The following is an 18,634-nucleotide window of genomic DNA, read 5'->3' on the forward strand; positions in this document are numbered from 1 at the left end:
CTCCGCTCCACCCCCGCTCCTCTTCTCCTCTTCCTACTTACCTCCCTCCCTCCCTTCCCCACATCACTTCCCTTTCCTCCCCCGCCTCATCTTTTAATTGCAGTTGTTAATCACTCATTAACTCCTTTCGCCTTTGGTGTGCGACTCCTAAATCTGGCGACGTCACATCTCCTCTGCTCTGCCGCTCGCTCGATAGATTCAATCACACCTCACCCTCCTCTCCTCCTCAAATGAGAAATTTCACTTCTGTCCTCCACGGATGAGAGTCTGCGTGGAGTTTTCTTTTTTTTTTTCTCCTGCTCTCCTTGGATGTTTGCTACTGAGGAAAAATGATGAAAACGTCTACTTAACGAGGCACTCTCAAAATTTGTTTTGAAGACCTTGAAAGCACTGCAAAAAGGGACAATGAAAATGTGCTGAAGAAAAATAAAATGCGGTTGTGATGACAAGGGAAATATGGTCTTAATGTCAGCTTCAAAATAGGCTGGCAAGTGACAAGTCATCCTTACCTCATCACCTGGTAAACATAATATTTGGAATGCAAATGTGGGTTTCCTGCTTTTACTACTAACAGGCATGTGTCCGAGTAACTTTTACAGAATAGTCTAGATCAGTGTTTCTCAACCTTTTTTTAGGCGAGGCACCCTTTCAATTCATTAAAAATGTCAAGGCACCCCAAACCAACAAGCCGCAACATGGCATAGCATCATATACCACACTAGCTGAGAAAAGTAACACATTTGGAGACGTCACACAACCTACGTTTGAAGTTGCAGCTTACTAGGGAGACCTAAATTAACTTCATTGTGCGGAAATGACAGATGACAGATTCCACTGACTTAGCGTTAATTTATTAGACAAATATGTATAATAGTACATAATTTATTTATCAGTCATGTTTCCCCGGCACCCTGGTTGAGAAACACTGGTCTAGATGGTATATCTCTAAATGGTTCTCTAAAAAGGTGTAAAAAGGACTTGAAGATTTATAAGCTCTCAACGTATTACAATATCCACAAAAAATGAGTTGGTGCCTCTACAGAGGAAAATCTTTCCTACTATACCAATGTGCTGCATTATAAGTTTCGCTTTATAAGTATCGCTAACACTTCTGTTTGAACATTTTGTGAGGGTGGGTGTTCCAGGCAGGCATCACATTCCTCTGCTTTTGTCTGGGCAGAGCAGAGTGAGGAGCAGAGTAAAGAGCAGAGGTGCCATGGTTTTGCTGACATCCCGCCCCCCTAGTGGGAACAAGAACGACCCCGACTCCTCCTGAGTCGGCGCTTTTGGCAACGTTGTTTGTTTGTATTTTATTTTGATTAAAAGCTAATGTTTTGACCATTAAAGCTCTCGGCTATCCTTCCGAGACCACTAAAAAGAGAGAGGCGATGGTTCCCCGAATCCCCACGCAAAACAGGGAAATAGTGCAGTGCCACGCTCTTATTAAAAAGCCCACTGGATGGATGACAGGAAGTGAGCTAGCTTTCTCTCACTTCTTCTTATTACTACTTTTTTTTCCCGCAAGACAGTGACTGGACTGGACTGTCTCAAGCAGCTCTATTTGTTTACTAAAGTGGTGAGCACAGCAAAACAAAAAAAAGTTCACCCTCGCCTGCCCTAATTTATGCTACAAATTTTAGGTAACTGCGAAGGATGATGACTCCAAAGGAAATAAACGTTGTGTTGCGTATGGTACGGTACGGTACGAGTCCCTAGCAGACACCAGCTATGCAGGCGCCTCTCCGCAGGACCATTCAGGACTGGGTGTGCTGTGCTTATTAAAAAAGTGGGTCCGGGGGCGTTGTGGCACAGTGCGCTAAGCCCCCCACATTTAGGCTTACATTGCCCACAGGGACCCCGGTTCGAGTCCGGCCGGGGTCATTTCCCAGCCCTGCCCCATATCTCTCTCCAGCTCGTTTCCTGTCTCCTCCAACACTATCCTGTCATAATAAAGGCCTAAAAAGCCCCCAAAACATATGTATATATATATATATATTTTTAAAGTGGGTCCTAAACATTAAGTGGCAAGATGGGAATGTGATATGAAAATATATTATTCATGCTTTAACAGTTTAATCTTCCTGATTCATGGTGACAGGATCTCAAGGATGATGGAGACTTCAGTAACTTCAGTGCCACTCAAGTAACAAATAGATACTGACAGCACCGTTCAGTGTGTGTGTGTATGTGTGTGTGTGTGTGTGTGTGTGTGTGTGTGTGTGTGTGTGTGTGTGTGTGTGGCTGCGTTTGAGTCTGCGCGTGTGTGTGTCTGCGTGTCTGTGTTTGTGTGTGTGTGCACGCAAGAGAGTTTGTGTTTGACATTTAGTCTACAGTGTGTGCGTGTGTGCGTGTGTTTTTGTGCGAGAGACTCCTAAAAGTGTGTACAGTACATGGCACTGAATTTGCAAAGCTCTGTATTCGTGTGTGTTTGTGGCATGAACCTGTGTGAGTGTGTTTGTATGTGTGTTTTCCACACCAAAGAAAAATAAAAAAAACAGGAAAGGAAACATTAATTTCACAAACATCAGCCCAAGGCTACCATACAAATCCAATCCATTATGCGACGCTTTATCGTGTTATGAGGGCCTAACCGGCTGTAAAGCTGTCCCTTTCATGAAGAGCGATCACGGCACGCAGAGTCAAAACAGAACAGGCCGCCCGTTCAGCCGGCAGTCTCGGCAGTCTCCCTCGCTCATTACCATTGGCGCACCGCACTACTGGCGAAAAGCGCTCACTCACATACTTAACCTTTGCAGGCCGCCTCTTCCCGTCGTGCCTCTTTTCCAAAACGACCTTTAGCGTTACTTATTATCATTTCATTTCCGATAATGTGCCCGCTAAATTCGGTTAGCCACATCAAAGCAAAATGTGTTTATATTGGTCAGGGGGCTTCCATTCCCAACCCCACCTCCACCCCACCCCCGGTTTGAAACGAAAAGAATAAATAAAACAATTTGTACTCAGTACTGTAATAGGTTGGCAGCAGTTTGAAAACGGATGTGACAGAAAACATGTGAGTGTCGCTAACTCTTCTGCTGCTACAAAGGTGGATCTAGCCATTTGGGGCAAAATATAAGCATGGGGCCCTCAAAAAGTCATTATATAGACATGCAATTCTGTATATACGTATATATGAGAAAAAAACTCTTAAATAGCACAAATATATATATCTTTGATTACATACTGTAAGTGGCAAATTAAGATCAAGCCTACTATTTTGTGTGTTTGCCGCAACTGTTGTGACAGTTAGGGCCCCTATGGAGGAGAGATTTGGTCGGGCCTAAGGCAATTGCCTAGTTGTGCCTGATGGAAAGTCCGCCTCTGTGCTGCTATGGCTACTGCCTAGGTGCAGGGGACATGGGAACATATAAATACCACACAAGATCGCACTGTCCCATGTGATTGGAGTAGAAAATGCAAATGAACTAAAGAAACGTATCTTGTGTATCTTGCGTATTATGTGTCTGTATGGTGTACACACGTATTATAAATGTATTGTGCGTTGTTTCAGGAGATATAAAACAGTATAGCATATTAGAAAGTATCTTGTTTTGTTCAACGTGTCGCTGAGCCCTAATTTCAGGGGCATTAACTTATTTTAATGGCGTGGCCTTGATGGCACACAAAGAACTATAGGGAGATAAATCTCAAACACAAGCTCATAAATAAATAATCACACCGAGAGCAGACGACGCAAACACTCACACACGCACACACACACACGCACACACACGCACACGCACACAAACACACACGCACACACACACACACGCACACGCACACGCACGCACAGTGGCAGTGGAAAAAAGTGTCTCGAGGCAACACGGGGAGGATGTGGCACTTTGATAATTCTGTGGCTTTCGCACCCTGCAGCAGCAGTGGCAGCAGTGCGGGGTGTTGGTTGTGAAATCCGATGAAGTAGCTAATGCACGTGATGATTAAGTGTAACTCAAATACCGCGCGCGCGTGTGTGTTGTTGGCGAACCTGACAGGCCGTAATTTGCTGCATTATATTCCGCGGTTTTAATTGCACGCCGCCGACGTCCCTCTGACACGTTATGAAGCAATGATGTACAATTATTTCGAGGGGCGGCGAGAGATCAGGGGAGTGACATTATAATCATCCTCACAGGGATCCCTTTTTCTCTTCTTTTTTTATTTCTCCCCCCCTCCCTCCTTTCTTTTCTTCATTTGCTTCCACTATTACTGTTAAAGCCACGGGAGGAAGATGAGAAAGAAAGGGAAGAATGAAAGAAAGGAAGGAAAGGAATGGAAGGAAGGAAGGAAGGAAGGAAGAAAGGAGAAGAGGAGGGAGAGAGAGAAAAAAATAAAACGAGCGTAAAAATAGTTTCCCTGGAGTTTTAACTAGATTCTTCTGGAGGATTATAGAGTATCATGTCAAACTGGGGGGGGGGAGTGGAGATGGGAGGAAGAGAAAAGGAGGAGGATGAGAAGAATACAATAACATCAGCTTTGTTAAACAGAGAGGGGGTGGGGGTGGAAAGAGGACAGGAGGAGCAGAAGAGGAGAGGAGGAGGAGGAGAGGAGGAGAAGAATACAATAACATCAGCTTTGTTAAACAGAGAGGGGGGTGGGGAGCAGAAGGGGAGGAGAAGAGGAGCAGAAGAGGAAGAGAGGAGGAGGAGAAGGAGGAGGAGAGGAGGAAGAACACAATAACCTCAGCTCTATTGAGGAGGAGAAGAGAAGGAGAGGAGGAGAAGAGGAGGAGGGTGGGATGAGGATGAATACAATAACCTTAGCTCCGTTAAGTGACAGGTTGCGCTGGATAAGTAGAGCCGGCGAGATGCAGTTCTTGTCACAGCCGAGGTCTCTCGCACACACACACACACACACACACACAGCAATGGCATTAACATGTACATTACACACATACTCCAGCACGCATATTGACACACACATCCACAAAGCAGTGGAATTAACATGCACATTACACACGCACACACACACTCACGCACACACACACGCACATGCTCACACAAAGCAGTGGCATTAAAACGCACATTACAAAGGGATGAGCCAGGGAGGGCGGAACTGATGGGCTATTCTGGGAGCCGTCGAGACGAAGTCAAGTCACAGACGTGGGGACGTGGGGGGACGACCGAAGCCAAGAAGCCGAATCGCACTGGATCGCATTCGCTTCACATCACATCGCAACACAAGGCGACACACAGGGAAACTTGATGGGGGGAAGGGGTACATTGTCCCAGGCCGGGGGGGGGGGGGGGGGGGGGGGGGGGGGCAGAATTGGCTTCTCTTTACATTGCATGTATTGGGTGGGGTTGGGTGAGGGCTCTTTTATATGACTTTGCCCTTGGTCTGGCCAAAGCTGTCAGTGGCGCTGCCAACACACACAAGCACAGCTCTAACTGGTAACCAACTTACAGGAAACGGAGACAGATAGAGAAAGAAGGAAAGAGAGAAAGAGGGAGAGGAGGAGTAAAGAAGGGAACAAAAACGGAAACAAAGGTGGAAAAAGAGACATTGAGCAGAGGATGCCTTTGGTGACAAATCCGGAAGTTTTTGTACTTATGTCACTTTAATTTTTTTGTGTTTTCTGTGTGTGTGTGTGTGTGTGTGTGTGTGTGCTGTGTGCGTGTGTGTTTATGCATGCATGTGTGTGCGCATATGTGTGTCTAAGTACATGTGTGCGGAAAACAGTGTGTATGTGTGTGCGAGCGCATGTGTGTGTGTGTAAAAGTGTAAGTGCATGCAAACACACGTCAAAGTTCTAGCAGAGCAGAGCACACCACATAACGGATGAGCCTCGTTCTGCTTTGCGGTCACCTCCACGACACGAGACAAGACAAGAGGGTGAACGCACAACACACACACACACACACACACACACACACACACACACACACACACACACACACACACACACACACACACACACACACACACACACACACACACACACACACACACACACACACACCACAGCACGTGGCCCGTGCCCCAGCCTACTGTAGTCTACCGAGTGGAGAGCCGGAGATATTAAACCAATGCTTCACGGCATTTAAAATCCTGATGCATAATTTAACACCAACAAACCGCACTGGCCAGCCGGAGCGTCTTCGGGGAGTATGAGGGTGGGGGTGGGTTTGAGGGGGGTGGTTGAAGAGGGCTGAGCAGAGAACAGAGAGAGATGGTGGTGGGAGGCAGGGAGGAAGATGTGGAGGTGGAGGTGGAGGGGAAGGAGTGTCTGAGGGGTGGGTCAGGGAGGTGGAGGAGGAGGAGGAGGAGGTGGAATAGGGGAAGGAGGTGGGGGATGGAGGATGGAGGAGGGGGATGGAGGTGGAGGTGGAGGGGTGGGTGTCTAAGGGGAAGCTCATGGGAGGAGGAGGAGGAGGAGGAGGTGGAGGAGGAGGAGGTGGGGGATGGAGGATGGAGGGAGGAGAAAGTGCTGAATCTAAGGCCTTTCTAGAAAATGATGGAGGAGGAGAAGAAGATGCTCATTAAGTGGCCAGGGCTGCACTGTGGACACGCGATGCTGGAGGAGAGGAGAAGAGAAGAGAAGAGAAGAGGAGAGAAGACAAGAAATCACCATCTCGCTCTCTCTTGCTCTCTTCCCCTTCTCTCCCTCTTTCTCTGTATGTTTGTGTGCGGGCTGGGTTTTTTTTCATCCTTGTTCGTGTTTTTTTTCCAATTAAATATGAAAAATCTTGCAATATCGCTGGTAGGTAATTTGGGCCAATCCACAAACTGGTATTTTTTTTCCTTTTCTGCTGTTTGTGCAGGTTGTGTCTTTATAGCCCACTTCAGAAAGATCAATCAGACTCATATTCTGGTGATGTCATTGCTGCGGAACACACTCTTTTGCATTTTGGAAAAATATTGTCTTTAATTACAATTTTTTTCATTCTTTCTTTTTCTTTTTTTTTTTGTTGTTTACTCCTCCCTCGCAGGTTAAGTCTCCCTCTAGGAAGGAACTAATTGCTTTGCCTCATTAAAGCCTCCCATACGTTTTACACTCCAATAAAATAATAACTGGTTGATGTGAGCAAAAGTGTAAACTGAGGGAGGAGGGACGGTGGATGGGCTGAGGGGTGAGGAGAGGGGAGCGGAGAGGAGAGGAGAGGAGAGGAGAGGAGAGGAGAGGAGAGGAGAGGAGAGGAGAGGAGAGGAGAGTAGAGGAGAGAGGAGAGGAGAGTAGAGGAGAGAGGAGAGGAGAGGAGAGGGGAGAGGAGAGGAGAGGAGGAGAGGAGAGGAGAGGAGGAGAGAGGGAGAGAGGAGAGGAGAGGAGAGGAGGAGAGAGGGAGAGAGGAGAGGAGAGGAGAGGAGAGGAGAGGGGAGAGAGGAGAGGAGAGGAGAGGAGAGGCAAAGAGAGGAGAGTAAACGAGAGGAGAGTAAAAGAGAAGAGGAGAGAGGAGAGGATAGTAAAAGAGAGGAGGAGAGAAGGGAAGAGAGGAGAGGAGAGTAAAAGAGAGGAGAGGAGAGGAGAGGAGAGGAAGAGGAGAGGAGAGTAAAAGAGAGAAGAGAGGAGAGGGAAGAAGAGAGGAGAGGAGAGTAAAAGAGAGTAGGGGAGAGGGGAGAGGGGAGAGAGGAGAGTAAAAGAGAGGAGAAGAGAGGAGAGGAGAGTAAAAGAGAGGAGGGGAGAGGGGAGAGGGGAGAGGAGAGGATAATAAAAGAGAGGAGAGAGGAGAGGGGAGTAAAAGACAGGAGGGGAGAGGGGAGAGAGGGGAGAGGAGAAAAGAGGAGAGTAAAAGAGAGGAGAGAGGAGAAGAGAGGAGAGGAGAGTAAAAGAGAGGAGGGGAGAGGGGAGAGGGGAGGGGCGAGAGGGGAGAGGGGGAGAGGGGAGAGGGGAGAGGGGAGAGGAGAGAGGAGAGGGGGGAGAGGAGAGGAGAGGAGAGGAGAGGAGAGGAGAGTAAAAGAGAGGGGAGAGGGGAGAGGGGAGAGGGGGGAGAGGGGAGAGGGGGCATCATCATCATGGCGAGTTCAAGCAGGCCCCTTCTGCCTCTTTTTTTTTGCTTTTTTGTGCTTTTTTTCATGAAGCTTTAATTACCCACAAGCTAGCTGACAAAACACAGATGTAAGAGAGATCCTTCGCGTTATGGGAAGTTAAAAGAAAACAAAAAAAGTGTGGAAAGATGCGCAAAGTATGCTTCAGAGGACTCTCTCTCTCTCTCGCTTCTCTCTCTCTCTCTCTCTCTCTCTCTCTCTCTCTCTCTCTCTCGGCTACTTGCTGTGATGCGATGGATGCAGAGGACTGAGGGAGCGAGGGAGCGCGCAAGAAGAAATTGAGCCGCACCAAAATGATTTGCAGAAGACGGTAGGAAGATAGAAAGAGGATCAGAGAGGGACATATAGAGAGACATAGAGAGAGAAAGACAGAGAGACAGAGAAACAGAGAGAGAGAATGAAAAAATAAAGAAAGAGACAGCGAAAGACAAGGATAAAGATGTGGGTAGGAGGTGTGTGTGTTTTTTTTTCCATGTAAACAACACTTCCCTGCCGTCGCCTGATTGGCAGAGGGGTCACGGTGTCCATCCTTGTCCTGGCCTTGATTTGCATTTGTTAATTACATGCCAAAACAATATCTTTAAGTATCAACAACAACCCAGGGTCCTCAGCACCAGGGTTGGTGGAGCTGGATGGATCGGGAGGCTGTGTGTGTGTGTGTGTGTGGGAGGGGGTGAAGGAATTTAGGGGTGGTGTGTGTGTGTGTGTGTGTGTGTGTGTGTGTGTGTGTGTGTGTGTGTGTGTGTGTGTGTGTGTGTGTGTGTGTGTGTGTGTGTGTGTGTGTGTGTGTGTGTGTGTGTGTGTGTGTGTGTGTGTGCGTGTGTGTGCGTGTGTGTGCGTGTGTAAAAGTGTGTGTGTGCGTGTGTGTGTTTGTGTGTGTTCGGAGCGAGGGGTGTTAACAGTGACAGTTGTTGCGTCTGTTACAAAGGGAGTGGAGAGAGAGAGAAAAAGGGCACTCACTCTTGTTTACGCAGTGTCACAACACAACATGCCACATCACGCAGGCTCCCACATACAACGCCAGGAGCCAGCGAAACAAAGAAGATACAGTATTATGACAATTCCAAACAGAGGTGTCGAAAGTAAAAGTAAAAGTAAAAAAAAAATAAAGAGAATTTCCTTCCAGAGCTAACTTATTTGAGTAACCAGAAGTGTCTTGTCATCTTGTGAACCTCTGCACTGGTTGGATCAAATTTGTGGTGGGTTCTTGTTAGGTTTTAAGTGTTTTCCAGTAACAACACAGTCTACCCACCTCATTAGTTACAATGGTTTAACTGGTGTAACAGCTATGTAATATATCATGTGCTAGTGTTGTACTTACACCACTTATACTTTTCATTTTGACACCTCTGCTTCCAACAGAAATTCCCACAACAGCGATAGGATGGAGACTTCACCTTTACTCATTAGTGAGTGCTTTCAATCTCATTGTGGAGGTGTGTGTACTGTATGTGAATAGTGGCAATAAAATGCATTCATTTCCTGTGTTGGGAGTAAAGCATTACCAAAGAAATGAATTACTGCAATGAATTACTTTTTGTTGTAACACAGCAATGTAAGGCATTACAGGGCAAAAATCTGTAATATTTACAATGAAATATATTACAGTTTTTGAGTAACTTGCGCAACACTGTTAATTTCTATTTCGAAGGTCTGGGTGTGACAGTTGTGTTGCTGGGTGATGTCAGTGTTGTTGTCTGTAGTTGTCTGTAATCGGATTTCAACCCCCCTGCACATTTTCATATCAGCGCTTGTTGAGAAAACAAATGCTTCCTTGGGATCATGGTTAACGCAACCCCCACATCCTCCCCCTTTCCTTTCGAAGCACACAAATATCTAATATCAATGCTATAATCTTGTTTTCTGGGTCATCCTCGGAGAGAAAATGAAAAAAGAGGCAATGAAATGGGAGGGGTTGGTGGTTATGGAGAAAAGGAGAAAAAAAAAGTTTTCAAATGCATTACCTGGAATACAACCAACGGGCATTTAAATGGAAGAAAGAGAGAAAGAAAAGAAGAAACCTCTCCACTCTTAAGATTAAGGAAAGCAGAACCTGTTTATCATCTCATTTAAATACCAAACACGGCACGCACCAACGCTGCGCTACACACACCAAATGAACGACCATGCGGGTGGGGTTTGAGATCTATCCTTAATTACGCCAATCCAGTGCCCAGGGATGGCCTGGGACCAATAAACAGCCTGGGCATTTTTGGTTCAAACCAGACCTTGGCTCTACCGTGGCTCTAACGGTACGGCACTGGCCTGCTACAATGGGCGACCCGGGTTCGATTCTGGCCCGGGTTTGATTCTGGCCCGGGTTCGATTCTGGCCCGGGTTCGATTCTGGCCCAGGTTTGATTCTGGCCCGGGTTTGATTCTGGCCCAGGTTTGATTCTGGCCCGGGTTCGATTCTGGCCCGGGTCCTTTGCCCATCCCTCCCTATCCATGTCTCCCCCATTCACTTCCTGTGTGTCTCTCTCACTGGCCTGTCACAAAAAATAATAATAAAGACAAAAACAAACATTAAAAACCAGCCCCTCACTCAGCCCTCTGCTTTTCTATGACATTGCGATTGGCTCAGTCCACTGTCTATATCAGGGCCGTCTCTAAAGAATGGGCTGAACGGGCTGCAGCCCCGGGCATCACCGCTAGGGGGGGCCTCCGGTCGCGGAATGTCAAATGACAAAAAATAATAGAAGAAAAAAAAAGAAAACGAGCGAAAATGTCGAGCCATAGGAAACAGGAGAGCGGAGCAAAAAAACGAAAATTAGTAGAAATAAAAAAGGAAAGAGCCAAAGAATTATTACAGAAAGCACCCAAAATTAGTCAGCCTGCTGTAGCGGCTACCACCAGCAAAGATTTTTTCGGTACACAGTTTCGGTCCTCCTTGCGCAACTCTCGAGCAGCATGTGGCTCGCCTTTGCAGCTCGCAAGGTTAGTCTATTGTACGGTCAGCATGAAAGGGTACTATTGTGCTGGCTGTCTATCAGCTGTCAATAACGCCACGCGGACTTACTAAAGCCCTGATCAAAAAGCGAACCGCGAGATATTACATTCCTCACGCAACGTTTTGGTATCTACATGGCGCTGCCTGCGCGTGCATAGTAGGCTGCATCAAGGTGGTAGGCTATGATTTCGCGACATCGGCAACTTCGTCAGCATTTAAGATAGTGTTAGTCATGTCAACGTTATTGTTTTGAAAGATGTAATTGCTGTCAATGCCAACAGACAGTCAATTAGTTTCTAGTCGCTGAAACACCTTAAAAATAGCGACAGATAAGAGAGAAGGTGGGAGTCTGACAGTGAGAGAAGGCGGGACATATCTCACAGACGCACGCCTATGGCAAGCCGTTTTAACATAAAGTTTTTTTAAGTGACAATTTTTTTTTTCTTGTAGGCCCATGTAGACCATCCTATTTTGAGTTTATAATTTCTAATATATCAGTTTCAGTAGCCTACAATCTTAAATAGCCCTAGTGTAATATTGTATGCAATAATTTGTTTCATTAGTAGGCCTACATTGGATAGGCATATAGCCTACTACATTAGACTGATAGGTTGGCAAATAGCCTACATTTCCATTGTGGAATATTATATTAGACCTACATAGGTTATCTACACAGTACATATGCAAATTATTATTAATTATTTTATTTTATTAATTTAAAAAATATTTTTATTTTATTTATTATTTATTTTATTTATGATTTATTATTTTTGGGTTTCGCGCGCTATGCGATTAATCATTAAGTCATTGAGTTAATGCGATTAAAGATTTGAATGTTTGCCCACCCCTAGAAATAATATCACCAGTTAACTTTAAACGGTATCTGTCATAGATTGGTAGGCCTACTGTGTACGCTGATGTGTCAGTGGGTTTGTGTGACGTCATGCATCAGAACATGATATGAAGGGCCCCATCCGGGTAATTAGCCCCGGGCCTCAGAAAGTGTTAATCCGGCCCTGGTCTATATTGAAAACATATACCAATGGACCACCAGATCTAAATTGAGGGCCAGTTTGTATGTTAAAAAACAACAAACAAACAAACAAACAAAAAACTACACCATCGGCCCCTGAGGACTGTCAGCCCACCAGGAAAGCACCCTGTATGCCAGATCACCTGCCTGTGCCACGACCTCGTTTGTGTGCTGCTCTTCACGGCGAGGCGTAGACACGGCGGGAGGGTAAGGGGGTGGCTCACCATCCGTCAGGTATGGGGAAGCGAAGCGAGAGACCCTCCCAGCCATTCGTCACCGATGGTGGACAACAGTCCCGGACACGAGCCCCCACATTTTCCCCCTTCCGTTCGCATGATTTGTGAAAGTTGAAAGTGTATTTAGAATAGGCTGTTCAGAGGGGTGTTGGGGGGGGGGGGAGAGTGGGGTTAGATGCTGTTGAAAGGGTGAGGGGGGGGCTGCGTACAGGAATGACTTCTTTATCAGGTAGACAGGCAGGTGGCGTGCAGAATTGTCTTTTTCTGGGCTACCTTACATGATGCAAGTGTGTGTGTGCGCGTGTGTGTCTGTGTGTGTGTGTGTGTGTGTGTGTATTTAAGCCTGCACGGAAATGGAGGTACAACATTAATTCTGCACCTATGTGCGTGTGTGTGTGTGTGTGTGTGTGTGCGCGCATGTGTGTATGTGTGTGTGCCTGTGTTTGTGTGCGTGTTTTAATCATGCATTCGACTCGGCCAAAGACCTAACACATTTATAGCACTGGAGAAAGCAGCTCTAGCTGGAGGGCCTGCAGAACGAGGAGCTTTTTTCTCATTAAGGACCCTGTGCTGTGTTTAACTACAACACCCAAACACACACACACACACGAACGCACACACACACACACACACACACACACACGAACGCACACACACACGCACACGCACACGCACACACACACAAACACACCACTCTGCCACACTCCCCTCTCCCCGCTTCTTAATGTGTCTGGAAGCAACAGTGGTGGTGGCTGAGAGACACAATCAAGACTAAAAAAAAACAAGAAAAAGCAAGAAAAACAAGCCAAGTAAACTTAATGGAACAATCCTAACACACTTTACCACAAATTACTGAGGCAGCAGTAAGTAACTAAATGTCTTCATGTGTGTGACTGTGTAGTGTGTACCCATGGAAACCAAATGTATGCGTGTGTGTGTGTGTGTGTGTGTGTGTGTGTGTGTGTGTGTGTGTGTGTGTACCCATGGAAACCAAAGGATCAAAGCACATGAGAAGGGGGACCGCAATGCATATGCCTGGCCATGACCCCCGCCCCCACCCCCAAACAAACGACTAACACTCACAGACACACAAACTCACACGCACACGCACACGCACACACACACACACACACACACACACACACACACACACACACACACACACACACACACACACACACACACACACACACGTCACACACACACACACACACACACACACACACACACACACACACACACACACACACACACACACACACACACACACACACACACACACTCCCAGTTAGAGGGTTGCGGCACTCACCCGCAGATGTGGCACTTGTACTCTCTCATGCCGAGGTGCCTCTTCACGTGGTTGCGTGCATCGCCGAGCTGCGCCGTGGCGAAGTTGCAGATCTTACAGCTGAACGGCTTGGAGCCTGTAGACAACATGGGGGTCAAGACAAGTCAAGAAAAAAAACATGTCAAATACTGGGGTGCATTTCTCAACTGCGCTGTTCTGAACTACTGAAAGTTAGCAACTTAATTGGACGCAAGTGCGATTTCCCATTGACAACCTACTAAGCAGCCAAATGGTTAGAGTAGAGTAGTAGAGTAGTAGAGTAGAGTAGAGTAGAGTAGTAGAGTAGAGTAGAGTAGAGTAGAGTAGAGTAGTAGAGTAGAGTAGAGTAGAGTAGAGTAGAGTAGAGTAGAGTAGAGTAGAGTAGAGTAGAGTAGAGTAGTAGAGTAGAGTAGAGTAGAGTAGAGTAGTAGAGTAGAGTAGAGTAGAGTAGAGTAGTAGAGTAGAGTAGAGTAGTAGAGTAGTAGAGTAGAGTAGATTAGAGTATAGTAGAGTAGAGTAGAGTAGAGTAGTAGAGTAGAGTAGAGTAGAGTAGAGTAGAGTAGAGTAGAGTAGAGTAACTATTGATCCCCGTGGGGAAATTCAGGTTTCAAGTAGCTTTCATAAATACACATAGTGCCGACAAGACATTTAAAGACACATATAACACAGGTAATAGTCAGGGAGGGGAAAAATACAAACGAAACGAAACAAAAAAAATAATAAAAAGGCAACTGTGCAAAAACATATTCTGTGAGTAGGTGTAGACAAAATGTGCAAAAAGCATATTCTCTGTGAGTTGAGGTAGACGAGAGTAACATGACCAGAAATGAGTGTGATGCATCTATGATCTAGTATTGTGGTGTAAAAGTAAGAGAAAAAATCTGAACTACACGGTAATCAAGGTAGAACATACAGTAGATTCTGGTAAGGTGCATGAAGACATCATGAACCAGGCAAAGAGCAGTGATGACGCTTTCAAGAAACAGGGCTTGGTCCAACACACACACACACACACACACACACACACACACACACACGCACACACGCACGCACACACGCACACACACACACACACACGCACACACACGCACACACGCACACACACACACACACACACGCACACACACGCACACACACGCACACACACGCACACACACACTGCTTTTACGTAAAGACAAATTGCTGAGGTGGAATGGAAATTAAACAGCTCATAGGCTATGCTCTTCAGTCGGTGTCAAGCCCACAGCAACTTCAGAAGAATCCTCTTGCTCCGGGTGGACAAACTTTTGTGGACTTAAAATTCTCCAGACGAAAATGTTTACCGTTAACTTTTAAAACAAATGGGGTTGCTTTGAAATTAAAAGCACAACCTCACATAAATCTGAATTTTTTTAAAACCCTAAATTGCGTTCATCACTTTTCCCTTGACCTAGATTTGCTCAGCAGATAGTTAAAGCTCTATGGCTGGCTCACTCTCCTGGATAACCTCTTATCCCCTATCCTCTGCTATCCTCCTCTCTCCTCTTCTCTCCTTTCCTTTCCTTTCCTTTCCTTTCCTTTCCTCTCATCCTCCCCCTTCCTCTCCTCCTCCTCCTCCTCTCTCCTATCCTGTGTCCTCTCCTCTCCTCTCCTGTTCAGGCTCTGCTCTCCTCTCTCCTCCACTCTCCTCTCCTCTCCTCTTCTCCCCTCTGCACACCCCTCTCCTGATTAACCCCTCTTCTCTCCTCTTCTCCTCCCCTCCTCTTTGCTCTCCTCTCCTCCTTCCCTCCACTCCACTTCTCCTCTCCTCTCTTTTCCTTTCCCTTAGCGGCTGGGTGTGTAAATTGGATTCAAAGGTCAGGCTGAAAACGTAAATCAATCCAAAGTGCGCTGGCCACCCAGTTCCATCATCTGGGCACTAATCACTCTGCCGCGGCCGCTCGAGAAGTTTACTGCTAATTACTGTCATTTATAAATCCCCAGCCCCAGCACAGCAAGCCAAGGCGGCTCTCGCGTCGAGAGAGAGAGAGAGAGAGTGCTTCACTCTTCAGCTGTCATTGGTCAACAAGGCGCAGTGCTTTGTTCCGGCAGGGCCCGTGAGAAGCTATAATATAGTAGACCTAGTGGAGTAATGATGGCCTCATTCGGGAAGGTACAGGCTGCAAAGATCTGTGCGGCGCACACGCACACTGTGACATAACAATGCATTTATGTGCTTTGTTACAGGAGGGCCTATGAGCAGTTACTATAGTATAGTGCAGGGGTCCCCAACCTTTCTGGGTCTGAGGGCTACCAAGAGCTACCCACGGGCTACTGAGGGCTACCCGAGGGCTACTTTTGTTCAAAAACCTCTACGGATGTCTTGGTATCATTCATAAATCACACTATAATTGAATGATAATTTGCTTATTTGCTTATAAAGAATAAATAATCTCATATTTAAATCAAGAAAAACATTAACTGTGACTAAAATCTGGTAGTCGTCACTGTTTACTAACATCCTTGGTGGGCACCTCATGGAGGGCTACCTGGTGCCCGCGGGCACAACGTTGGTGACACCTGGTATAGTGGACCTATGCCTCTTTTCCATTGCCTACAGCTCGACATTGCGCGACTCAGGCACCACTTTTTGCTTTTCGAATAGGCACGACACAGCTTAATCGTGAAGTAAAAAGTGGCGGCCGAGTCACGCTGTGTCGAGCTGTAGGCCTACCAGAAAAATGGCAGTGGAAAAGAGATACTAGCGGAGTAATAATGGCCTCATTCGGGAAGGTGAAGGCTGTGAAGATCTGTGCAGCACATGCACACTGTGAAAGCAATATAGAAGCTATCACAGCCTTACAAAGGCAAAGTGCAGTAACTACATATTTTGTCATAATTGAGTTTAGACTGAAAATGGTCTTCATTACACCTCCTTTATCTTGTGACAAAGCCTTATGGTCCAAATGTGTCCCATTTTAGAGATATTGCTATGTCAAATTTGCAGTACCTACAATTTCTAACCTGATAACTAACGGTAGGGCACTGGGTTACTATGCCGGCGACCCGGGTTCAAGTGCAGCCCGAGCCATTTGCCGATCCTTCCCCGCCTCTCTCTCCCCACTCCTTTCCTGTCTCTACTCCATTGTCCTGTCAAACATAAAGGCAAAAAAAAAGAGAAACACTGGGGGCGGGATGTACTCTATCTACCAAGGGCTTCTCTCCACAGGGAAATCCTGGAGAACATCTTCAACATTTTCATTTTGAAGTCCATCACTCACTTCACTTAGAGGCTCTAAATATATTTAGGTGGAGGAGATATGAATAAGGCCTCCTCCTTCCTCCTCCTCCTCCTCCTCCTCCTCGTAGCAAATAGCCACCGACGATGTGGTGCAATATTTATTCCAGCAGAGCTAGCTGATTTGATTAAGCACTTTGTGTAGATTACTAATATGTTCACGCACGGTTCACTTGCCACAGGCTTGCGGCACGACACATCGAATCTTCACGCCATAACGAAGATTGAGAGCCGAGCTGGTGCTAACAAGTCCCGCAAATGGGCGCGATAGCAGAGCGGGCGTGTGTTTCACAGCTGAGTGGCAGCAAATCAGAAGGCTCTCCTCACTCTGCCGTGCCGTGCCGTGCCATGCGGCAACACACCCATCAACTAACCCCCGACAGACACACACAAGCGGGAGCACACACACACACACACACACACACACGCACACGCACACGCACACGCACACATGCAATGCCGCAACTCACCCATCAAGTAAGTCCCGGCAGATGCGCGTACAAACACACACACACACACACACACACACACACACACACACACACACACACACACACACACAGTGCCCCATTCGCCGTGTCAAGGTGGGGCCTGGGTACCTCCACCGATGGGATCGCAGGAGAGTGTGTGTGTGTGTGTGTGTGTGTGTGTGTGTGTGTGTGTGTGTGTGTGTGTGTGTGTGTGCCAGATGGCCCTGGCGCGTATGAGACATGGCAGAGAGGAAGAGAGATGTAACATCTCTCAGTCGTCGCTTCATATCAAATTATAATTCCAGCGCTCTCCACTTAAGCAGCGCCCGTCGTGGGAAGCTGAAATCGACCATCAATGCGATGTCATGTTAAATTAATACTGTTGCGCGCGACGGTAATGTGATGTTCTCACGTCTGGAAGCTAGGTCTGGGGGATGACTAATTCATATCCTTAAAAACCTCCATTCCTTCTGCGGGAGAAGAGGGGAAGGAGAAGGACAAGGAGGAGTATGAGGGAGGGAGGGAGGGAGGGAAAAGAGGAACCCACCCGAGTTCATTTTCGTCACCATCTTTTTTTTTTCTTTTTTTTTTTCGCCTCTGCATTTTTAAAAGAATAACAGAGGATCTCAATCATACTTAGGGGGAGTCATATTATTAAGCACAAAAGCAACATAAAGCAACATAAATTAATAAAGACATTATGGCGTTGAAATGGAGGGGGGGGGAAGCTGGCTTGTGCATTACATAGGATGCACATTGTAGTACCCTTGGGACCACCATGCAAATGCATCTCATCCAACACTATGGAGGAGAAACAACAACAAATACATCAAGGAATCCACCACAACTTTCCTCAGACTTCAGAAAGGAGAAGAGTGCAAGACGCTGTGTGTAGATATGTGCACACACACTGCCTGTGTGTCTAGTAGCCATTACTCTACTCCACCCGGGTTCACCGAGGGTCGGACAGCTCTTTTCAGTGAAAAAGTGACCAATTTAGCTCAAAATGCAAATCCAGCTTTGTCCTCACTGGAGGGAGGGGGAGAAAAAAGGTGCTTTTTTTCAGGGGGACAAATTGACAAATACTTGTGCAGCCTCCCACCATCGGCTGATTTCTCTAATTAATCAACTAAATAAAACCCAAGCTTAATTAAAATTATCTGGATGTGCTCCCAGCGCAAATGCTGCCGGACCTCACAGCCACACAGAGCACAGCCGCCGGCCGAGAAAAAGTTTCCCAGAATAAATGACCAGCAACAACAACAAAAAAGTGACTAATTCCATGTAATGAAGGAATGTAATCATCCTCCTCCTCATCATCATCGCCATCATCATCATTCTGTCAGATCCCCCCACCCCACCCAAAAAACTAAGCTTTCC

At 46.6% G+C, this 18,634-nt stretch overlaps 1 protein-coding gene across 1 annotated transcript in view; it reads right to left on the minus strand.

Annotated features, from left to right (window-relative positions):
• Positions 1-18,634, minus strand: part of znf407 (zinc finger protein 407) — a 277,362-nt gene that overhangs the window by 241,442 nt on the left and 17,286 nt on the right. The window contains exon 4 of the mRNA XM_063198462.1: positions 13,511-13,625. Within this exon, the coding sequence (XP_063054532.1) occupies positions 13,511-13,625 (115 nt within the window). The remainder of the gene's footprint in view (positions 1-13,510; positions 13,626-18,634) is intronic.

The sequence above is a fragment of the Engraulis encrasicolus genome, chromosome 5, assembly GCF_034702125.1.
Source record: "Engraulis encrasicolus isolate BLACKSEA-1 chromosome 5, IST_EnEncr_1.0, whole genome shotgun sequence".
Taxonomy (NCBI): domain Eukaryota; kingdom Metazoa; phylum Chordata; class Actinopteri; order Clupeiformes; family Engraulidae; genus Engraulis; species Engraulis encrasicolus.